This window comes from Pinus tabuliformis, chromosome 7 (genome assembly GCF_031772625.1).
Source record: "Pinus tabuliformis cultivar Carrire ecotype Pingquan chromosome 7, CPIR1, whole genome shotgun sequence".
NCBI lineage: Eukaryota > Viridiplantae > Streptophyta > Pinopsida > Pinales > Pinaceae > Pinus > Pinus tabuliformis.
The window spans coordinates 70,860,756-70,886,192 of NC_142293.1; the positions used below are offsets into that span (position 1 = coordinate 70,860,756).

Genomic DNA, 25,437 nt, shown 5'->3' on the forward strand with positions numbered 1-25,437 from the left:
CTACTAGATGGCGGAGGTGGCATGGCTGCTGCAGCTACTTCATCTTCATCCCTTATAAGTTCCTCTTCCAGTTCTTCAAGATATATAGTGCCATCCTCCAAATTGTCATCCTCTGGGTGGTTGTCCCAAATTTTATATGTGGGATCCTCATAAGCCCGATCACAATAATGACTCAACAACCTCAAGTTGTAGTGCACATAAACCAAGCTTTCTGCCCGGTTTTCATTGAGTCTGTTTCTTTTCACATTATGTATGAAGTTGTAGATGCTCCAACACCTCTCTGCAAAAGAAGTATTTACATCCTGTGATAGAACTTTTTTTGCCAATTTTGGCAAAAGTCCCTGGCCGCCATATGTTTCCCACCATCTGAGAGAATCAAATCTATCTCTATCTTCCATTGCATGGAAGGTACCAAACAAACTAGTGCCACTGAAGTATCTGCCTATTTCAAGGCACACAGCTGCACATTCCTCCCTATCAAGTATCAACATTTCTAATGCATCCAAATATCCTCTAGTTACCTCTGCATCTAAATGGGGTTTGGTCCTAATCCCACCCCCTTGGTGCGGGTTGGCCCAACCAAGATGTAGAGTAGTATTTTAGCATAAGGATATACGCCAAGCAATGTAGTGGAAGATTAAGTTTATTCCATCGTACACACACACAATCGTGAATCAGTTTGTACAAGTCAGGATCTTTGTTATGAACAGTATCTTTTATTTGCCCCAACATGGTATCCATCTGCTCATACACCTCGCCAATAACTGGTTTATCTGTATCTGCAAACTGAATCATGTGATAAATGGGCTTGGTGAAATCCAATACTTGCCTCACACTTGACCAAAACATACCATCAAGAGCGGCCTCCTCCACCAGTTCAAAACCTCGCCTGTCAGCTACATTTGTAGCCCTTTCCTTTAATACCTTCCAGTGTGGACTTGATACCATGCTAGCCAATGACTCTCTTACCTTCAAAAGGCGCCTGAAGGTGAGGTAATAGCTACCAAATCTAGTGTTCGCAATCTTCAACAACTCCAATCTTGAGTGACTGTGGAAAAGGCCATGGGTATTGCTATGATTTGTAATAAATTTTATCATTTGTTTGCCTTTCTTGTACAAATCACCAATCCATATGTATTGTGCATTTTTGTTCTTAACAACATCATGCATCAAAAGGTTCAATGTGTGAACCAAACACCCAAACCAAAATATGTTGGGGTATTTATCCTCAATAATTGCTCCTGCTGCCTTACAATTAGGAGCATTATCAGTGATGACTTGGATGACATTGTGTGGCCCAATACAGTCAATTGTTTCAAGTAATGCTTCTGCAATGTTGATGGCGGTCTTGAACTTATCTGAGTAATCATATGCATTTAGAAAGATGGCACCACTAACAGACACAGCAAGAACACTTATCAATGGCTTGCCTTTTACATTTGTCCATCCATCAAATACAATGGACACCCCATGCTCAGTCCAAGAACTTGTCATTCTATTCAAAGAATGTGATATTTTTGCTTTTTCATGATCAAGTCCAACGGTTCTTGCCTTGTCATACCCAGGGCTCTTGTATCCTTTAGGGGCATCATTTATGGCATAAACCATTTCGTGCCAATAAAGTGAGCGAAGAACATTGAATGGTATCCCACATGCATAGAGAAACCTATAAACTTTTGAATTCACATCATTCCTACACCCCTCATCAAGGAAATCTGATATGGTTCTACGCCTTAAAGCTGGTGACCCTGTGCCTCCATATCCACTGCCTTGGGAGGATGCTGAAGGAGTTCTTTGTGCTTGTGATTGTGAGCTTGGTTCAAAGAAACCCCTTGATTTTTTAGATTTGTGTTGGGCTTCCTCCTCTTCCCTTACGTATTTGGCTCTATCTGCTGCTGACACAGCTGCACAAGTTTTGATTCCTATTTGTTTATCTCCATCCCATGGCCTTTTCCCGCAGAGGTGTTTTCTGGCACGGGTGTATGAACCTGTGTAATTATTGTTGCAATGGGGGCAATGAAATTTAATGGTTCCACCCCCTATCCCTGCTTCAAGCCTGTTAACATATTTCTACAATGGGGTTTGGTCTTGTTTAGTTTTTTGAAAGTCATGTTCAGCCTCCTCCAGCTCCTCCTCACCGGGGTTTTCATCAAATCCACTTTCTCCAGCTTCTTCATCCCCCTCTTCATTTTGGCCCCTCCGTTTCCTACTCTCCAGCACCATAATAACCAGAAAAATGACCAAGAAGAGGAAAATGCCAAGAAATATAGCCAAGTCCATGATGTTTGATATTTGTAGGCTTTTGAATCTGCAAAATTTAATGGGAATGGGAATGGGAATGGGAATGGGAAAATTAATTTAATTTATTTAGATTAATTAATTTAATTTATTTAGATTCATGATTTATTTACTAAATAAGTTATATATTTACTAAATTACTAACTAAACTAAACTAAATTACTAAGTAACTAAAGTTTAAACCACTAAGGTTTTGATATACAATCGCGCGCTGCCCCCCCTGCGCTCTACAAGCTAGGGTTCTGGGAGCCATTCAGCGCCGCCCTGGCTGCTACGCCCCTGCGCACAGCCTCGCCCTCCCCTCTCGCAGCTAGATGGAGATTCCTGAGGGCTCTGCCCCCCCTGCTAATCCGCCTCCCGAAGTCTCTGCCTTCAGATCTTTGATTGCATCCGGGACAAAACGCCCTCCTTCTGCATTCCAGCAGAAATTTATCAAAAGAATGGATACGATTCCTTCAGTTGCCCTGCCAGAGGAGGATACCTGCAAAGCGGCATTGAACCTGGCAGAAAGAGGTCTCATAGGCCAGTTTACAGGCTTATGGCCTTCCCCCAAATCCGTGGAGGAATGGACACAAAGAAACTGGAAACCTCTGATAAAAGACGGAGTTAAGAGCTACTTTGTGGGCAAAGGGTACTTTGTTTTTGTGTTTGAAAACACGGAAGACAGAAGCTTAATATTCAGAAATGGCCCCTACTTCATGGGGCCGCAGGGCCTGTATTTAAACAAATGGACTCCAGATTTCGATCCCTCCCAAGACGTCCCATCTGCCGTGCCGGTGTGGGTGAGACTCCCTCATCTGCCTCTTCACTGCTGGAATCAAAAATCGCTCCAGATCATCGGGAACGCGCTAGGCAAATACATAGATCAGGCTGTAAGAAAAGACCAATACTCATGCGCCCGAATCTGTGTTGAAGTGGACCTCGAGGAAGGATTGCCTGAAGCAATCAAGCTCACGGTGGCAGGTTGGACGCACGTCCAAGAGCTCGACTATGAACAGCTCCCCTTTAAATGCAGACACTGCCACGGTCACGGACACTTCGCAAAGCACTGTAAGAAGAGAGCAGAGGAGCAATCTGAAAAACATATCGGGGACCAATGGACCCTAGTCCAGAGAACAGCCCATGCAAAAAAAGATGCAGGAAAAAGCGTAGCAATAGGAGCTAGGAACATTCCCATTCCAACTCAGGAAACGGTAGAAATCTCAAAAGGAACGGAGGGTGTACAGACTGATCCACCGAACAAAGCTCAGGAAAACGAGGATCATGTAGAAGCCCCTCCTCCAAGCAAAGAGGGAGGGGTCGCCATCCAGATTGAAGCCTCCCAAGGCAGCCCCCCTAACCCCACCTATGCAGAAGTCACAAAGAAAAAGGCAGTCGAAAGCTCAGAGTCCTCAGAGGAAGAATTCTTTGAGCGCCCATTAAAAAGAGCCGGAAGGAAATCCTGCAAGGAAAAAAGAGAAGAAGAAGCAGAAAGGCTCAAAACACAAGGAAGCCAGTCCACAATAGAAATGGCGATCGGAAGAAATAGCAGGCCCAGGTCATCCAAGGGTGGCTCCACCCCGCTCACAGGTAAATAATGAAGCTAGTCTCTTGGAATTGCAGAGGTCTAGGGAACCTCGCAAAAATAGAAGCAGTAAAAGAACTATTAAAGTCGAAACCTGCAGACATCCTCTTGCTCCAAGAGACAAAGATAGCAGGACAAGCTCTGCTAGAAATCAGCAAGTCAAAATGGAAGAAAAGCTCAGGCATAGCGGTCAGCGCTCGGGGCTCTTCGGGAGGACTGGCAACTCTCTGGACCGAAGATAAATATCAGCTGATCAAAACTCACGAGACCCTACATTGGATATTCACAGAAATAATCCACCTCGCAAGTAAGTTGGCTATCTCTCTTGTCAATCTTTATGTTCCTGTCAATTATTCTGAAAAAAGAGACTGTTGGAACTCTCTGGCAGCGTTTCTAGAGCAGGATACCCCCAACAATATCATTCTTGCTGGAGATCTCAACATCGTTTTGAAAGCCAAAGAGAAAAGAGGAGGCACCAATTCCAAGGATCCCATGGTTGTCGTAGTGGAAGAGCTCGCTCAGCAATGGGATCTGCAAGATTTCAACCCAATTCAAGGACTTTTCACCTGGTCAAACAATCGAACTGGGACAGAACACATTTCTGCCCGTTTGGATCGCTTTCTAGTGCAAACCTCTCTCCTCATGAATAAGAAGATCATAACAACAAAAAATTTGCCCAAGCTGTCCTCTGACCACAAGCCAATACAGCTCTATCTAGAAGATGAAGAGGACTTGGGTCCCATTCCATTTCGCTTTTCTCCTCAATGGATCGAAAGGGAGGGCTTCTTTGAGACGGTGAAAGCAGCTTGGGCCACCTCCATTTCAGGTTCTCCAAGCTTCGTTTGGGAGCAAAAGCTGAAACTCTCCAAAAAAGCTCTGAAGGTCTGGATCAAGAAACCAGCCCCCAACCCCACCTCCCAAAGAGTTGTTGTAGTCCTGGCACTGCACACCCTCCAAAACGACATGGAAAGCAAAAACATTAATGAAGAACTACTGGACATGGAAACAAAAGCTCAGAGAGCAGCCTTCCAATCCTTCAGAAAAGAGGAAGAGTACTGGAGATTAAAGTCTAGAAGCTTGTGGCTAAACGCTGGGGATCGCAATACCTCTTTCTTCCACCGGCAGTACCGAGCCAGATTGTCAAGGAACTATATAGCAGAAATAAAGACATTGGAGGGCCAAACCTGCAAGGGATTCCAACAAGTCAAAGAAGCAGCTGAAATACACTTCCAAAATCTTTTCAACTTGGATGCCCAAGGTGAAGAAGCGAATGAAGCAGAATTTCTCACTCACATCCCTTCCCTCATCTCTCCGGAGGACAACTCTGATCTTTGCAAACCGGTTTCGGAGGAAGAGATAATCAAAGTTATTTGGTCCATGGAAACCGACAAGGCCCTCGGACCTGACGGATTCACCATTCATTTCTACAAAGCATGCTGGGACATCATTAAATATGATCTACAAAAGATGATACGGGGATTCTTGAAAAAAGCTAAAGTAGGTGGCAGCACCAACCCAACCTATTTAGCTTTGATTCCCAAAGACTCCAACCCAGAAACTTTCGCTAGATTCAGGGCAATATCGTTATGTAATGCCTCCTACAAGATCTTGGCAAAATTGTTGGCTAACAGATTAAAGCCCTTGCTCCCTCGGATTATTTCTAGTTCCCAAGGAGGTTTCGTGGAAGGCAGGCACATTCTGGACAACGTCATTCAAGTGCAGGAGACCATACATTCAAGCAAGCAAAGAAAAGAGAAAGGTATGCTCATAAAGTTAGACATGGCGAATGCGTTTGACAGAGTCAACAGATCATTTCTCAGCAAAGTTTTGCTCTCCTTTGGCTTTTCTCCTCAGTTTGTTAATCTCATAAAAGCCTGCACGGATAACCCATGGATAGCCCCCCTCATTAATGGCAGGCCAGTGAACTTCTTCCAAGCTAAGAGAGGCATCAGGCAGGGATGCCCGCTCTCCCCCTTTCTATACATCTTAATGGTTGAATCTTTAAGTCGAAAACTTGAAGCCAAAAGAATGTCAGGATCACTTCCGGGCCTCAAACCCACCAGCAGAGTAAACCCTCTAAATCATGCACTCTTTGCAGATGACTCGATTCTTTTGGGAGGTGCCTCAACCAGAATAGCTAAGGCCTTCGACACGGTCATCAGAAACTACTGCAAAGTCTCAGGAGCTTTGGTAAATGAAAGAAAAAGCGAAGTCTTCAGCTGGAACACTGATCAACAGGAGCTCAACAATATAGCTAATATTCTTGGATTCAAAGGGCATTCCCAACGGGACAGGATCAGATATCTTGGGCTTCCCATAATCTCAGGAGTGAACAAGAGGTCGCTTTGGAGCGACATAATAAGCAAATTCAAAACCAAAATATCGAAATGGGGAGGATTCTGGTTAACTAAAGAAGGCAAGGTCATTTTAATAAAATCTTAGTTGTCTGCCTTAATAATTTACCAAGCAGCATTCTTGCTCACCCCCAAAAATGTTATGGATCAAATCTCCTCTCTCCTCAGAGACTTCCTCTGGCAAGGAAGCAAGGGCAATGATAAGAAACAGCACCTGGTAAACTGGGATACTGTCAAAAAACCCATCGATGAAGGAGGATTGCAAATACGTGACCCCTCCCTGGTCAACCTTGCCCTCGGTAGCAAAATCTTGTGGAAGATGATTAAAGAACCAAAGCATCCTGTTAGTGCCATTTTGAGATCAAAATACACTAACAAAGCTTATTTCAAAAACCTCCAGCTGGGATATACTGCCAACAGCACGCTGCTGTGGAAACTCTGTTACAAGAGCAGCAATTTCTTCAACCGAAATGCATACAGGATACCAGGGAATGGTAAGCACACTCGCCTCTGGCATGACCGTATAATGGGGCGAAATCCACTAATTGATAACGAGGAGATCTCCGATTTAAGAGACTGGCTCGTATCAGTCGGCAAGCTAAGTGTTTTTGACATTTCGGCTTGGGATCAAAGAGATGAATGGGCCGATTGGGCAATCCACGATCCCCCTGCCCACCTACAAACACAATTAAACAGTCTGCTCAATCTGATGGAAGACGCAGCCCCGATTCACCGCTCCATGCAAGATCGATGGGGCTGGGGTCATTCTGGGGAATATACAACAGCAGAAGGTTACAAAGTGTTCCAAACAACAGGAAACAGCAAGTATAGTGCTGCGTTTGGGAAAAACGTATGGGAGCCTCTAGCACTCCCAAAAGTCAACTTTTTCTTCTGGACGTTGATTCATAACAAGATTCTTACCGTGACAATCTGGCAAAAAGAAAGTTTGTTGGCCCTCACAGGTGCGCTCTTTGCAGGTGCAATGTTGAGACTGCTCAGCATCTATTCATTGATTATCTGTTTGCCAAGGAAGTCTGGGATCTCATGCTCCAAGAATTCCACATGAACTCTCCCACTCAGATCTCTGTCCCAGATCTTTTTGCAGATTGGAGTCACCTTTACCCATATCGAATTCCTCATAAATCTTTCTGGCGCAAAGTCTGGAATGGCCTGCCCAAGTTCGTTTGCTGGCAAATTTGGTTGGCTCGCAACCAGAAGATTTTTAATGACCTGAATCACACTCCCTTACAAGTAGCAGCAAAAGCCAGAACTTTCCTCCTAGAAGCGGCCCAGTTGCAGTATCACAAAGAGGACACAACGCTTCAGCCGGTTGAGAAGAGGTGGCTCGGATCTCTTGAACCTCAAAGCAGAAAGAACCTCCTCTCTCCTCAAACAGAGCATCCAATCTGGAAAAAGAGAGACTCTGATGAAACATTTCAGCATTGGTGGAGAGCTCAAAAAACTCACACAATCTTCTTCGATGGGGCGTCCAAAGGAAACCCCGGTCCCTCTGGTGCCGGAGGGATCATCTATTCCCCAGATGGTGTTTCCCGTGACTCTTTCTACTCGGGCCTTGGCCTGAAGACCAATAATCAAGCGAAGCTTCTCAGTCTCCTCAAAGCATGTCAAATTGCTAGAGAGAAAGGGATCAAAGATATACAGGTATTTGGAGACTCGGAGATTCTCATAAATAAGTTGAACACGGAAGAGCAATTCAGAAACGCAGGCCTCAACAGAACGTTGGAAAGACTGAAAAGAGTCCTCTTTGCCTTTGCTTCCTACAAATTTTATCATATCCTCAGAAGCTCAAATAGTGAAGCGGATTCGATGGCCAACAAAGGGAGCGCAATGGATAAAGGGTTGCTCTTCATAAACGAGGACAGATTTGTAGAAATCCCATGCTAATGTCAAGATTGAAAAGCAGTTTCTGCTGAACAAGTATGATGTAATTAGGGCTGCTCAGGCAAAGCCCCACTCTCTCTTTTCCACATAAATAAAAAAAAAAGTTTAAACCACTAAATTACTAAGTTACTAACCTCCTTGCAGGCTTGCTCCTTGCTCCTCGGCGCTCGCTCCTCGCTTCTCCTCACTCCTTTGCTCAATCTCCTTGGCTCTCCTCAACTCATTCAAGTCACAATGAAATATTTTTTGCCCCCCGGGCCCTTTTAAAACTTTTTTTTTAAATTAAAGTTTTTTTGGCGTCCACGGATTTTTTTGTGCAATTCGCTCCCGGCGTCGTGCGCGTCGCTCCCAGAGCGAAATTAAAAGCTCGGGAGCGATCATTTTCACTCCAGGAGCGACAGGAGCGACGCACCCGAAATCGATCCCAATTTTCGCAAGGAGCGGAAATTTTTTTATTGGGAGCACACTCCCGCCCGAAGCGCGGATTGGGAGCGGGTTCGAAAGAGGGGTGGGGGGGCGCTCCACCGCAACTTTGGATGAACCCAACAAACACAACATGCCCCCAGGCTGACCTTGACACTATTTGATGAGCAAGACTTGATCTGAAGCCCTGATGATGATGGTCATCCCTAAGATGACAATGGAGGGTTTGTACTTGTACGAGCCCCAATGCTTGAAAGAAAGTGTGCCACGTCATCCTTCTAGCCACTTTGGAGATGACACAAGGCACCTAGACAAATGTTTTGACACATGAAGGCATTTTGAGGCATGATTAGAGGGCTTCCTCTTAAGCATTGAGTTGATTATGATGATTGGACACCCATCTTGCCCACTCCATGCATTTTTAGAGCATTTATTGCCCATAAAGGGCATGATATCATGCTAGAGGAGAGTTTCAACTTGCACATGTGGGATTTTGTGGCTTATTTTTGTTATGTTGAGCAATTGGGTTGGCTTGTTATGCCATCTCAGTGAAAATCTAGCCTTTTGCATAGTTAAATTTTCCCTAGAAGGGCTGACATCATCTTCCCTAAGCAATTTGTGCCCTAGAAAAACCCTAACCCTAGCTAGGGCTTCAACTTAGGGCTTAATTTGAGGGTTTGCCTTCTCCTTTATTGATTGTATCATTTGTAAACCCTTTCTTTGGTGCATGTATGCCTAGTAATTCCTTTGTTGATATACATCTTGAAATCCTAGGTCACATATGCCTCTTTCTAGGCTTGGTATATGATACATTCTTCCTTTACAAAAAGAATTGTGTCTTCGTCCATTAAAGAGTGTCTTTGTCCATTAAAGAGTGTCTTCATCTAGCCCATATTTACATCACCTTGGGCCATATAATCTACAATACCCTTTAGGTGATCACTAAGAAGCAAGAGGAAGATTGTTGACGTGACAGCGGCAATCTCCCTCAATGTTGCAACAAGGTCTGGCCTTTGCCTTGTGAGGCCTCTCACAAGGACTGCTAGATTTTGAGGCAACACGCCCATGGAACATCATTCCCAGGACATTCAGATTGGCTCTATCCATGACCTAAATGGATTAGAGCTCTTACATCAATCCAGGCCCTTCAAATTCGTAGAATATGAACTATGATTGCACCAACCAATTTGGTAGGTAACTCAAAACCTTTTCGTTTGTTCTTTTTCTGCTTTCAATCATCTCCATGACTGGCCAGCAACACCCCACCATGTCCCCTGCCCATTCCCTCATAGCACACATAAAAGACAGAACATGAGAAAAAGAATTTCACACAAATTCACTTGATTTGATAATGGAGTATGATGGATTTATAGGACAATATTCGTTTCAGATTTGGACCCAGTCACTGGATCCATCATCCCTATTTGTACAAACCGCAGATTGCCCACGAGATCCATCCAGGATCCTCCATGAAGGCAGACTCTGTGAAGAAGGAAGCAGATCCTGCCCCCATGAAACGGATCCTGACTTTCTGAAATGGATCCCAAAATATCTGGGGCTATTCTGACCAAAATACCTGAGCTATATTTTAGTACAAAGAAGCCCCAAAGGTCTAAAACCCTAACTGCCTAAACCCCAGTCACACTTCATAAGAAGACTGACTCGGCAATTCCCCTATTGCAGCATACAAAAGATTGGGACTGCAGATTGATTCAACCATCATCTACAAAACAAATGCAAGTTCAGAACACTGAAACCCTTGGATCAAGATCCATCATCTACAAAGTCCAGACTGAAGCGCTTGCAAATCTGAAGACGGAAGCTCCAAGATCCACCATCTACAGACTGAAGTGCTTCAAACTTCAACCAATTTCAACTGACTCATGAATGGGTCCTAAGAAATATTATAAAGTTTACAAAGAATCTCTGAAATCTTATATCCCTTACTCTGTTTATATTGTGGCCATTTAAGCCTTTTGCGATGAAATACACATCCCAGGAAACCCACCAAGCACTTCCCTTCACTTCGAGGATGGCACTCAGGGTAAACCAGCCAGTTACAGTTTTAGCAACCTAACCCGACAGGTACATTGAGTAAGACTCACAATATTCAGAGGCAGCCAAGCTGAGGACTGGACACCATGACCTCCTTGCAATTTACAGCACTCAAACTAACCCACCAAGCTACATACAGAAAAGAGATTATGCAGTCCTGATCCTAAAAGGTAGAAGCAGCACACTTTGTATGGTAACCAACTATCAAAGCGTTCTCACTGCTGCTGGAAAAGAGGCCTTGCCCTATGCCTTATCATTGAGCATGTTAAAGATTATCAAAATTCTGCTGGATTGTGGCATCTTGTAGGAATCCCAAAAAAAACTATAGAGAATCTGCAATCAGTCTGGAAATTTGCCGAGGATAAAAATATCTGAATAATAAAAATATACATACATATACACACAGATATATATATATATATATATATATATATAATATTTTTTGTACTTCTTACTTCCCCGCCATATCTGAACCATGGCTTTTCAAAAATATTTGGGAACCGTATCCACATCCTAGTGACATACGATTTGAATGTTGACAATAACGATGCACCTTTGGGCAAAAATAGCTCACCTCGGAAATAGACAAATCTTATGATAACCCTACTATTATTAGCAAATAAAGACATTACATTTTCTAACAATCTATATAAGTCCTTTTTCTTTCTACTATTTATGAAGCCCATATAATTTGGACATATCATTCAGACTAGTACAATAAAGGATCAAATTCAGGTTTTACTTGAAACAATGTGCTATTATTGTGAATACAACAAAATTGTTGGAAGTAAACCACGCTAGCAATTAATAGCAAGTTAATGAAATAATTTCAAACAACAAAGATTCTAATAGAAAACTGATGCTCCAGACAATCATGGAAACAACATCCAAGAAGGTGGTTCAACGCTTCACAAGGAAGCACTTATACTAAAACGTTAAATAGATCTCCGATAAATAGAAACAGAATCTCTTGAACACAAATAACCATAATAAAACACCACATTACTAAGTGAGCTACTTTACTGTAATAAGTGCTTTAATTGCCAAATAAGTAATATGCAAGCTCTGGGTATAGGATGATGATCAACTGTAGCAATAGAAAACACTGATGGTTTTCCTCATTTGTGTCACAGACCATCTACAAATGTCTTATTTTTATAAGTTTCAAGTCAAAATCCAAGAAGAACCCAAAAAGAAAGATGTAAAACCCTAGGATGCCTTTATATGAATCAAATGGGATTGTATCAACATAATCTATGACTAACTACGCCTCCTTTTCAAGTTTATGTGGACTCTTTTTCCTGAAGTTCGGACTCTATCTTCCAAAATCCTCGAGTGCTGTGCATATTATAAGAGGGTGTAAAGAAGTATTCTCTCAGATTCAAGGCTCTTAACTTTAGGTTATTATGTACTAGGTGATTGTTCCTTTTGAAATATAGATCTTGAATTACAGGTACCAGTAAAATTGATTATTAATGACATGTAATTCAATATTATCAATCACATAATACACAATAATCAATATTTGATAGCCTCAAATCTAAGAAAGAAATCTTCTTTAGATCCCCTGATGATATGCATGGCACTCAAGGTTTTGGAAGGTGGTCTGAACTTCAGGAAAAAGAGTCCGCATAGACTTGCAAAGGAGGCCTAATTAAGACAACCTTGATCAACAAACAAAAAAATAGTCCAAAACCAAATAAAGACAAAAGAAGGCTGCTCCACATGACGACAACTTCATGTGCCATGTAAGAACAGGATAAAAGGAAAGTGATTGGCTCTCTCCACAGAAAACAACTGTCATTTAGAGCATATAAAAGGCCCCACATACTTATGGTTTTTTTCAAATCTATAACACGTTGAAGGAAGGCCACATGCAAGCAAGAATACTTAAACATGTGAAGAAAACCATGGCAAATGTAGAGCAAACCATTTGAGACTTTTGGTGGCCAGTCCAAGGAGAAATATCAACCTTTTAATCTTCAACGATCTTTGCTACGATCACCTGTTTTCAAACCATTTTCTAAAGGGTTTCTTATTGGTTACGTTCATTATTGAGTTTTGCATAAGGAAAGGTTCAAAAGCACTAAGGTAGTAAGGATAGTAATCATATACCTGTGAAACTATGAAGAAGAGTGTGAAATCACTATCAAAATATTACAGGTTATGTATTAGTAATGATTATAGTAGCACTGACCGTAAGAATGGATTTCTTATAAGAGGTTTAGGATGGTTATAGTTCCTTGCCAATGGTGTGGACTTAAGGGGCACCCAAGTGTAAATTAACTGTTAGATACACCTACTGCTACCTACAGTAGCTTAGTCTATAACAGTTTGCTCTTTATTATTTTGGCCAAATTGGAAGACAGACCTTACAAACAGATTCCTATTATTACTCCCAAACAGTGCAACAAAAACTAGAAAGAAACGAGCCCCGACTAATGTCCCTCTTCCCTAGTTAAATACAGTTACAACATATAACTATGTTTATGATTGAAGAGACTTGACACACAAGTGTTTCACATATTCCCAAAATGCAACTAGCTCATCGTATCTCAGAAACAACAAGACCTTTGATGATTCATTCGGCATTTCTTACACTGAATATCCATAAACAACTTGGAAAACAATCATCCTCCTCATTATTTGACATTGCATATTTGTTTCTGAAAAAAGGGGTTTAGTTTTAATTTTACACTGTGCATTGTGATCCCATAGCAATTGATCACATGTAGGAGATAACTACAAGCTTCACTGGCATCAGCTCAATACATGAGATCCCTTCTCTTAAAATAACAAAGAGAAGGTATTTAAATTTCAACATGTGTTTCACAATTATAGAAAAACAAAGGCATCATTTTCAATAAATATGAAGTTTGTAGAATTCTTGGTGTGGCTAGTTGACTTATGGGTTTGAACTATTTTGAATAAAACTGATTTATGAAATGATCAATGAATATGATCAAATTAAACAAGATTCTACGTAAAAATACAATAAGTAGAGCAAGTTGAAAATTTCATCAAACATGCAATAAGGTAAGTACTATAAATGTACAAAAGATGGGAGCATTTCAACTCCAACAGAGTTAAATCAAACACCAAAAACAGCAATGGAGAATTCTACAAGTTTTTGCAAAATACCCAAAGCTCTGGCAAAAGTACAATATTTGCAAAAAAATAAAGAATAAGTGATGGTCATATACAAATAAAAACAACAAAAATAAAGTTAAGTCAAAACTGGATTTGTAGAAATTTTGGGAGAATGTTGTAAATTTGTGTAAATAAGTTAATTCTTTTGAAAGCATTAGTTTTAATAGAAACTTTATTTGGAAATATTTTCTGTGACTATTTTCCATCACACTGCACAAAAAAGTGGAACACAAAAATATTGAAAGATCTGAGGACTGTTTCCTGTTGATAAAGGAATAATGATGAACTGAAATCTGCAACGTTGCAAAATCAAAACATGATATTCAATCTAATGACCACTAGAAGATACTAATGGTGACTTATAATTACAATTGTCATACAATTGAATGCTATTGGAGATCAAATGTCTTGTAAGATCATAAATGTGCAATAAAATTGATATTTCTGTTACAAGCAGAAATAACTGTTAGAAAAAGCAGATATACTTACTCACCTTCCTGTATCCATTGTCCAATTTCATCTTCAACTTCACCCTCATTGCCTAAATTTTGCAACCACTGTTCAAGCTCATCTTCTTCCTCAAACTCAACCTTGTAAAATTCATCTGAGAAGTCCTGCCGACCCCTATCCAATTCATTTCCTTGCCATAATATTCGCAATAATGGCCGGTTTCTTCCAAGCACTTCCATATATCCATTCACATTCGATCCAATGCCTAACCATCGCAACCTTGAAAAATAAGGCTTTTTAAACCATGAAATTGCAAGTTTTGTAATACCACCACTATTATATATATCCAATAATCTTAGTGTGCTTCCATATCCTCGACCTTGGAAATGCATTGATGCCAAAGCAATGACAGATGTATCACCAATAAGAGGGCATTCCCGGAGTCGAAGTTCCACAATCTGCATTCCACTTTTGACTAAAACTAGAATTGCATTGTCAGTTAAGTTTGGAATATTTGACAAGTCAAGATTTTGCAATGTTTGAACAAGGGAACCTGCAACTAAAGCAGATATGCCCTTGTCAGTTAACCTTTGACAGCTTCTTAAGGAAAGTGATACCAATGGTGCATTGCCACTTCCTAAATAGGATAAGCCAACATCACTGATATCTGAACTATTCAAGTGCAATGTTTTTAATTTTCCAAGTGATGACACAACCTTCAATCCATCATCTCCAACACGCCTGCAACCCTTCAAATCTAGTACTTGTATGTCCTTACAGTATGCCAAATGTATAATGGAAAAGTCAGTAATCAAAGTGCAAGAAATCAAGCTTACATCAGTTAGAGAGAGAGGAGTTGCAGAAATATCATGAAATACTAGATCTGTTAGCTGAGTTGTGCGCAATAACTCAAGCTTTTGCAAATTGGAACATCGGTGCAGAATAGCCCGAAAACCTGCATCTGTGATACGGCAGAAACCACCAAGTCTAACACTTTCCAGATTTGGGCAGTTTTCAGCCATTAGAAGAATCCCAAGATCATTAACCCTTCTAAAAGATATAGCAAAATCCTCTTGACTACGAACCAATGAAAGATGCTGCAATTTTGAACAACTACTGATTTGTTGCATACCCCAGTTTGTCAAGTCCATAGCTGCACGAGGTTCTTCAATAGGTTCATCTCGAAGGTCAAGGTGGATAAGGAAGGGTAGATTTTTGGAAATAACACCTACCACCGAATCTGAGATCCAGTCTAAAACCAGACACAACTTTTGTAAGTTTGGAAAAGCAGTGCTCTTAGGCTCTTGCATTTGAAGGGTAGAGTGACCAAATATGTTGCCCCCGGAGCTTAAAATCTTGGAATTAAATATTTCTTTTGCATCTGCTGCTAGTATGTAGCCAAGTTCCAGAACTTTTAGGGTTGGTGCAGCCAACCTCCAAATCGCAGCAAACTTGCTATTATCAAATGAAGATCCATCAAACGTCAAGCAAAGAGACTGCAAAAGCCATATAGCGAAATCAATCACGAGAACAAGTAGTGCTTTCATGTAATCATTACTTGGATTCAAAATATGAATACCATTATCTTGCTTTCTCTGCATTACAGAAACTATACAAAAAAATCATGATTTTCCCAGTACTAGAAACCGAGATTAGGACTTGAATCTGACATTGCAAACTATAATTATCCAAGGTGTTTATATAAAAGATAGTTCCTACACAAAAAACAATTACTTCTGAAAGCAAAAACTATCAGTCTGTCATTAAAATCCAAAATACGAAACACCCATGATAGTATGAACTAGTTTTACAAGAAAGACCCATACTTTAACTTGTGATTTCTTAGAGAAATATTAAATAATGGACTTGATTTAGGAAAAAGTGGGCAGCATTGTTTTTGTACAAAATAGAACGCACAAAAGTTCATCATTTTTCATGACAGTATGCAAAAACTAGGTTCACATTGTAATGGTTGTTCCTCTGATTCCCACAAAGGGAGTAATGTGCCCCAGTCCATGATGTCTAGGTTCACTCTTTTTCACATGTATCTTTTGAGCACTGGCATATGACCCAGAGTTCTTGTAAATTACAGTTCAAACTACAATCACGTTGCTTCTTCAGACTATCAGCACAAAAACTTTAAAACAATGGACGACAAAATTGAAATAAATCTAGAAATTAACAGGGTTAACTGAAGCTTACTTCTAACTGAGAGCAGCCTCTGAGCAACTGTTCAAGGCCAGCATTATGGATGAAAGTCCTAGGTCTGTCCTCTCGTTCATCAAGCCAACCCAACTCCAGGGACAATGATCTGATTGATAATTTGATGGTCATCAGAATTCCCAGATATGTAAATACTAAAAATTAAGATAAACAAGAAAGCTAACTATCTAACGCCAATAAAAAGAGGCAAAAAAGGAAAAAGTATATACCAAACACCCTAAAGGCAAAAAATTTATAACAGATTACAATGGGCATAAAAGTGGGAAAGAGAAACGATTATAACCCAAAACGTCTATGAAGACGGAATTAATTAGCAGTAAAATCTTGCACATGAAAAAGACCATCCACATAACATACTAATGACAAATGTTGACAAGTGCTTTCTTTGTCTTTTAAAAATGCATCAGATATTTCATTATTAAACAATATAAAACACATCAAGATAACCTTCCAGATTATCAATTCCATATTCTCAAAATGATCTGGAAATATTGCTCAACGTCATCTTTTCCAGGTAAATTTACAATGAATGTGTAGAAGGAAAAGCGAAAATATATTAGTGACTAAGTCAAAGAAAAATTTAGACGACCAATTGGATGATAAAATTTGATCACCAAGCAAAAGTACTAATAAGAACCATAAAGCAACCATGTGAAAGCAAAAACAAGAAACACAATAGTGACATGAATGCAAAATTTTAAATATAATAATAATAGTGAAGACAGAAACTGTTTAAAGGAACTAAACTGGACAGTTAAAGGTAGTTGCCATCTTAGGCTTGATCTAAGTTCAATTCCCAAGGTGTACAATTTTCTTGTCATAAAGTCAAACTGCAAAATATGCATCAGCTAGGAAATGAAATGCCATTCTAAGCTTGTATAAATGATACTTAAAGAGCACCATTATGTTCAAATAAGTGCCCAAAAGGAAACCTCCAAATGATCGAAAAAGCTTTGTAACAAAGCAGAGTGAAGTATCTCAACCGTGACTGACGTGAATCAATATTTGTGCACCCACCGTAGGTTTTTGCAATTTCTTCCAATTTCAAATAAAAGTTCAGCAGTAAAATTGTCACAGCACCGAAGACAAAGCTCCTCCAGTTGAGGGTTGGCAAGATGTCCAATGGATGAATCACCAAGTTGGGCACAGTCTACTTTCAGACTTTTAAGTGCCAGATTGGGAGGAAGTAAATGATGCAACATTTCAGATGTTGGTGGAAGATCCTGCAAAAAATACACCATTCTAGTAAATTGGAAAAGAAAAACACCATCCAATATAAATGTAATGTCATTTTACAGCCAATTGACATCTTAAAGCCACTAAATTATTCAGCTTTCTATATTTTCTTAGATCACCAAATCTTGAGGTAATGTAATGTTCCTCTCATCGACATTGCTTCCCATGAGATCTACAAGTGTACTAATATTGTGTCTTCATAGTAGACAGTAGAAATATTGTTATAACCTCCAGCACTAGAGATAGTCTTTCTCTCTCTTTCCCACCATTGTTATGACACCATTTTTAGTCCCAAAGTCTTGTTTCATTCCCAAAAAATAACAACTAAAAACCCAAAATTATTTTAGTGCAATGAGCCTTTACTGGTACAGTAAGGCCTGCTTTCACTTTAAAGAATGCAGAGACAGACAAATGGGATTTCACTGTTCACTTCACCCCTTCCAAGTGGCTTTGTCTTTTGGGGAGGGTAATTTAGAGAGTGCCCAGGGCTATCAGGACCACTATGTGCAAAATCATAAAGAGCTAGACTCTGATGATCAAAAATTAGTTAACAGCTGAGGCAGACATCCCGAGCCACAATGAAAACACAGATGCCTAATAATCATGGTGTTGTCTCTCAGCCCTAAGCTTAGCCAGACCAAAATCAAAACCAGAGAAGATAAATTTCAGATATATTGTTTTGCCCAAGACAGCTCAAGACAGATCAGAGGTGCCGCATGCTCGGTGGGTTAAATATATTCTACATGACTACAAGACAGCTCAAGACATAACTACAAAGTTCTGTCTATATTTTGTTCAGCCTACACCCAGATAATTTGGGTTAAATATTGCAGTCTTCTGCAGTGCCCGAGTCAACCACTCTAAGGGATTTGATTATGCTTATGCTTATTTTAGTACAACCTGTAAGTTGTGTCAGGATTTGCAATCTTGGAACTGGCAAGGATGCCTATCATGGAACCTGGGTTTCGGTACCTAGTTCATTAAGTTTTCAACATGGTATCATGGCAAAATTAGTTGGTGGTGTCTAGGAGGCCTGAACCACAGTGTGGCTTGGAAAAAGGTGCTCAAAATAACTTCCACGCCTTGCTACCCAACCAGCAAGGCTGCCCATCAAGAAAGGGGCATAGTTGGCAGAGCAGCCCACTAACCCGTGGCAGGTGTAGCCACACTTGGTATCAAGCCAGCGAGGATACTAAGAAATATGTAACTAAGTGGTAAAGCAGACTGCTTCCTATGGAAAGATCCTGGGTTTGATTCCTAGCCTACCCAATTTTCAACAATCTATTTTAGTATGGCTCAATCATCGGACGCTGCAAAACTTCCCCGCCTGCATATGTTCTTATAATTATAAACATGAAAATTTAGATAGATCTTCTTTTCAATAGATCTGTTGATACTGACAGAAGCCACAATCGTATTGCTCTTATAAAAATCTCAGATAATCATTCTGAAGCATCTATTCTATAAATATATTGCAGGGGTAATTCTATTCTCGTTGAATTGCAGAAGAAACACGAAATGTTATTAAAAAATCAACAGTCAAAAACGCTAACCAGGAGATGAAAAGAGTCCACGATTGAAAGAGTGTGGGATGCACACAGACTCAAGAGTTTGCAGGATCGGGCAGCTGAGCATATGGAGGGGACATCGAGCTTGCTCAGTATGCTCTGTAGGATGCACACAGGAAGCTGCACCAGCCCCCCGCCTCCTCTCTCTTCCATTCTTTTCTTGCCATCGGCCATCAAGCTGGGATTCTACACACTGAATTTACAGAATCTTCCCTCAGCGTTGTAGATTAAAAAGCTAGATATAGGCTCCCTTGGTCACATGGAAACTAAACTAAGGTATCTAGAGTCAAACGCTTAAGGGTAAAGCCATGTGTGGCAGAGACCTCGTTCTTATACGTGTTATTTTCAGAATACTTTAATACAATTATGACGTAATAAATGTATTATCGGCAATGATACAGTTTCTATTATTTTTCATAGTTTATTATTTTGGGGTTTTGTAATTTTAAATTTGAATATTAGAAAAATTGTTACGGTTAAAATTATAAAATGTAATAAAGGTCTTATTTTTCCTAGTTTATTATTTTGGCGTTTTGTACTTTTAAATTTGAATATTAGAAAAATTGTTACGGTTGAAATTATAAAATGTAATAAAGGTATTAAATTAGTAATGCTTATTAAAAGTGTTAGGATATATTAAAGGAATAAAAATTTTGGAAAAATCATTAGATAAAAGATTATTTGAAAAAAATTTGGAAAAAAATTAATACACAGAGCAACTTAATATTTTAATGGTTGCTTATTTGTTGATGGAATCTTGTTATTGCAACATTTGATTATGCTATGGAGTAAACTACGCTACATTGGTAAATAGCAAATGATGAGAGAAGCTAAATTCTTTACTTCGGTAAATAGCAAATGATGAGAGAAGCTAAATTCTTTACTTCATTCTTTGAGTATTGAGGAAATTGTTGGTTTAATATGTTGTCATGTTGGGTATGGCAATTTATGAAGATAAAATTAATTAATTTTTATATAATTGCTTCCACCAATTGAATTAAGACACAAAACCAAACCAGGTAGTACTCAAAAGACATCTCCACTTTTTCCAATATACTAATTATGGCACCTATATTAATTAAATGAAAAAAATTCTTATTTCATAATTAAATGAGAAATTTTTATTTTTATATTATTTTTTATTGCAACAACTGTCATTGATATAAAATAAAGTATCTTTAAAAATTTAAAAATTTAAAATTTTATATTTTTATTAAAAAAAATTAAAAAAAAATAATAATGGCAAATTTTATTTAATATATAAATAATGTGATTATAAGTATTTATTATAGAAGCAGGTCTTTCTTCTATTGAGAGCCTAGCTATGCTCAGGTTTCTGATGTACAAGCACAAGCTCAATAACATAGACAATCATAGACTTCCTAAGCTAGCTTTAACTTCCAGCCAAAATCACCTGAGGCTTAACCGAGGATGGCATAAGGACACAAGGGCCTGGTTAAACTATTGGGAGATCAATGAGAATGATGCTTTGCAAAACATAAATAACATTAAAGATATTGTTACTTCTAAGTTCAAAGAAAAATTGTGGTGTGAGAAAGATTTAGCGTCTAAAAGAAAATTAAGTTATTATAAGAAGGTCATCAACCCCACCCTTGAGGATCAAAAGTATCTCTCTATTCTAACTAGCTCAAAAAAGAAAATTAATATAGCAAAGATTAGAACGAATTCTCATGAGCTCCATAGTGAGACTGGCCGCTGGGTAGTTCCTAAAACGCCATGGATGGAAAGGATCTGCCATATTTGTGAGAATAAGAGCATCGAGGATGAAAACCACTTCCTCTTAGAGTGCCCTGCATACAACCACATTAGATCTCAATTTCACAACCTTTGTTATAATACTGACCTTTCTAGCCTTTTACAATGCCAAAATTATAGTGAACTCGGGAGGCTTCTCTCCAAGCTTTTTGAGCATCGGAATAAAATCATAAATCAAAATAAATAATTCGTCTTTTTAGGTCCGATAGATCATTATTTGGTCTCAGTGGACGTTAACAACCATCATCATCATCATCATCATAAAAAAAAATAATATTTTCAGTTAATTGTAAAAATATTAAATTTATTTACTTATTAAATTATTTTTATACATATTTAAATAACAATTTTTTTATTTTATTTTTTATTATTTAATATTAATATTTTATAAGCTTCTCTATTAAAATCCGGCATCATTTTTATTATTTAATATTAAATTGTTTATTTTCTTTATTAATTAATATTAATATTTTATAAGTTTTCCTATCAACACAATTTTTCATAACGGTGAAGGAAAATTGACAAGAGGAGGATTATTTCTAGATGATAACATGGACGATTGGCATTAAATAATAATGTTGATTACACGCACTTTTCTACCTTCAATCGTTTATTCTCTTGTAATAACTTGTCACCAGTTGGCTGCTTTGTGTCACTCAACTGCTCTTTTATGTCTCGAATTCTCCAAAGTGGTAGCACTATAATTTGCCTGTGTTCCAATCCTTGACAAGTTCTTTTTAGTACATTTCTGATTTTTTTTATGGTAAAGGCCACTTTTTGGTTTTTATTATCAAGCCTCCTGTTGCGTTGTTGCATGGGCTTGCATACTTGAATTGACGAAGTTTGAAACCCAGGAATTGTTTTTTAAGAGTGGTTTTGAGGCTACTGAGCGGAGCGGAGCGTTGTAGACATGGCATAGTGTCAGAACTTGGTTTGAGACATGGAGGAGAGAAGAGGGGAGGAGGAGGAGTATCGCCAACGCAGCTCTGACGAATAAAAGTATACTTTATACGATAACTTGACCCGACGAACTTCTCAAGAAGAAGAAGAAGAAGAAGAACTGAGCGGAGCAGAGCGTTGTAGACATGGCATAATGTCAGAACTTGGTTTGAGACATGGAGGAGAGAGGAGGGAAGAAGAAGAACTAAGCGGAGCGGAGCATTGTAGACATGGCATAGTGTCAGAACTTGGTTTGAGACACGGAGGAGAGAGGAGGGGAGGAGGAGGAGTATCGCCAACACAGCTCTGACGAATAAAAGCATACTTCATACGATAACTTGACCCAACGAACTTCTCAAGAAGAAGAAGAAGAAGAACAACAACAACAACAATGGAGCTCTGACGAATAAAAGCATACTTCATACGATAACTTGACCCGACGAACTTCTCCAGAAGAAGAAGCAGGTGTCAGATTTTATTGCGCAGGAAGTTGGGATTGGTTGAAATGACGAAAATGGGAGGCTGGGATTGGTTGGGTTGAACAATGTTTGCCCAATCCAATCTAGCAAACAGAACACCTTCGGTGTAATTAAAAATTACGATACAAATTTAATAGCAAAAAATTATAATTATTTTATTTTTTTATAATAAATAATGATATGAGATAAGCCCTTCAGGATTAGTTTAATTGGTTGGGTTCCCGCTGTTAAGCATCTCTATTATTGGGAGGTCACAAGTTCAATTCTCTTGATACCTTCGGGGCCAGGCTCTGTGTTTGAGTTTGCGAGAAGTGATTCCTTCAGGCGGATCTGCATAGAATAATATTTCATGGACGTAGTGAGTCACCAATCTTAGGTGACCGTGAACCACATAGAAAATAAAAAAGAAATATTGATATGAACTTTGAAAAGTTCTTTTCTTTTAATGGGCCATATTTTCAAATCCATTATGGATGGTCATGGACCCAAGTGGATTTGTGAAAAATGCGGATACAATTCTTTCTCTTGATTTGGGTTTTTTTGTTTTGTGAAGAAGAATGTTCACACCCTTTAGGAAAAAGGATTGATTTGTAAGTTTACTAGTGTTTGGCCTAGTTGTAGCTCGTTTTATAATGGCTTTTTAACAACTTAGCAGATCACGAGCCTACTAATACTCGATATTGTGGTAATGGTTATTATACTTTTATTTTTGAAAGCAAGAAGGATAGGGATTTGACCTTTAGATCTAGGTCTCATTTCATGGGCATTAGTGGAATGTTTCTCACCCGTTGGGCTCTGGATTTTAATCCCAACATGGAAATTTCTTCTACACTTATTTGAAACAGCTTGTTGTATCTTCTCCTTCTTTGCTTTGGTGATGGTATTTTTAAAGCCATTGGAGACAAATCCAAACACTATATTACTAGTCCATAGTCTAAGGAGAATAATTTCTCATGTGTCAGAATGTGTTGAAATAGATTTTTCAAAAGGATTATCAATGGAACTTCATCTTGAATTGGAAGGTTGGACACATCTCCAAACCCTGGATTATGCACAGGTTCCTTTTAAATGTAATACATGCCAAGAATAAGGGCACTTTGCGAAAAGTTGTCTAAATTCTCTAGCGTCTCAACTTCCTTCTTTCCCATCACCATCTTCTCAAAATAATGATGAGAAAGGAGAATTCAACCAAGTTTCAAGGAAACACAAGAATCAAATGTCTAAGAGGCCTCATTCTAGTAGGTCTAAGACTCACCGGCATTCTCTCTCCAGTAATAGGTTTGAAGTTTTGCAATCTACGGGGGTAGATGTCGAGGTTGAATAAACCCAAACTCATTCAGGACCCCAATTTGATTAGTCAACTTGTAACATACCTTCTACTATCCCCGGCCCTAACTAAGGTTAGAAGGAGGTAGTTATTATGTTGACCCAATCTCTAAGGTTTAGTTATGGAAATGGGGTCCAAAATTTTTGACCTTTTTTCCAACTTCCTTAAAACTTAAAGTCGATAATGCTATTGTCTCTATCTCATAGAGACCTTTCCAACCATATAGAATTTGTCCCAATTCGACTCTTGGATCAAAATTTATGGTTGATTACAGTCTTGGCCAATCAAATAGCACCATGTCATCTACCTACCATGTGGCGCCCACATGGTCCCCACGTTGCTCGCATGTCGTCATCCAAGTCATGGCCACATGGTAGTAGTCGACTTGCTCATACTTGTTAGACCTCTCTTAGCATGTCCCATTACACAATACACATATATCATGGGCATAGTACATGGTGCAGGCCCCTCTCCCTGCCACCTCATCTCAGAGATTAAATCTCGAGAATCTATTGTGCCCTTCATTTGAAACCTTCGTTGTCTGAGGATATGGGGTGACATCACCAAATCCAAATGTCAGAATGCAAAGCCTCTGAGATGATGCAACGGTGGTAATGCCTTACCCAGATCAATGGTTCATATCTCCTTCGCACAGTCCACTGTATATGGCCACCTTGCCATGTCACCCTGGGGATTTAATCCTAGGAGTTATCTATGAACCTCCTTTTGAAATCCCTGGGGAAGAAACTCCAAGGTCATCCAACAGTGGAAAATGCACTACGACCATCGACGATCCCAAATTTCCTCCACTCGCGCCCTTGGTCAAGGCACCTAATCACATTTTTTAGATGGTTCAAATGTGGTTCATGCGTTGTCCTCCAAAGTGCTAAGGTTCTAGCCACACATACATATATGAACATATGTAGATATAGTTGGCACAACCCCTTGGAGCTATCTCTCCTAAGCTTAGCCAAACCTTGGCCCTGTGCGGTTCTAGATATATATATATATATATATATATATATATATATATATATATATATATATATATATATATATATATATATATATATATATATATATATTCTTATAATCATCGCGGGTCTGTAAATTGGTCCAAATGGTCTGGGAATAGAGAGATAAACTATCTTTGTCACATTACATTAAAATTTTACTGAAATCATTTAGTTGTTAAGTCTTAACTTCTGATTTATAGGCACAAGAGAGGTATTATGATATGTATATATAAAATCATTTAGCTGTTAAGTCTTAACTTCTGATTTATAGGCACTTCTGATTTATACCTCTCTTGTGCCTATAAATCAGAAGTTAAGACTTAACAGCTAAATGATTTTATATATACATATCATAATACCTCTCTTGTGCCTATAAATCAGAAGTTAAGACTTAACAGCTAAATGATTTCAGTAAAATTTTAATGTAATGTGACAGAGATAGTTTATCTCTCTATTCCCAGACCATTTGGACCAATTTACAGACCCGCGATGATTACAAGAATAATCCCTTTTCTAAGAAGATGTTCAAGACGTCAATAACACATTTTTGGGCCAAAATCACATCCTTGAATGTTAGTCCAACAAATTACCAACCCTGTGCTAACATATAATGATCTGTTCAAGAATCATAAACAAGCATTGGCATATCAAATGCATAGGAATTAACCATTCCTCAT

General features: G+C 39.0%; 1 protein-coding gene across 1 annotated transcript; it reads right to left on the bottom strand.

The window, feature by feature from the left end:
* Nucleotides 1–13,982: 13,982 nt before the first annotated feature.
* LOC149245261 (F-box/LRR-repeat protein 10-like) lies at nucleotides 13,983–19,521 on the bottom strand. The gene is made up of 4 exons (XM_089457718.1): nucleotides 19,209–19,521; nucleotides 17,437–17,642; nucleotides 16,399–16,507; nucleotides 13,983–15,692 (listed from the first exon to the last, which is right to left on the bottom strand). Exons 1-4 carry the CDS (start codon nucleotides 19,395–19,397, stop codon nucleotides 14,232–14,234), a joined length of 1,965 nt encoding a protein of 654 aa, XP_089313844.1. The 5' UTR covers nucleotides 19,398–19,521; the 3' UTR covers nucleotides 13,983–14,231.
* Between the last annotated feature and the right edge of the window lie 5,916 nt (nucleotides 19,522–25,437).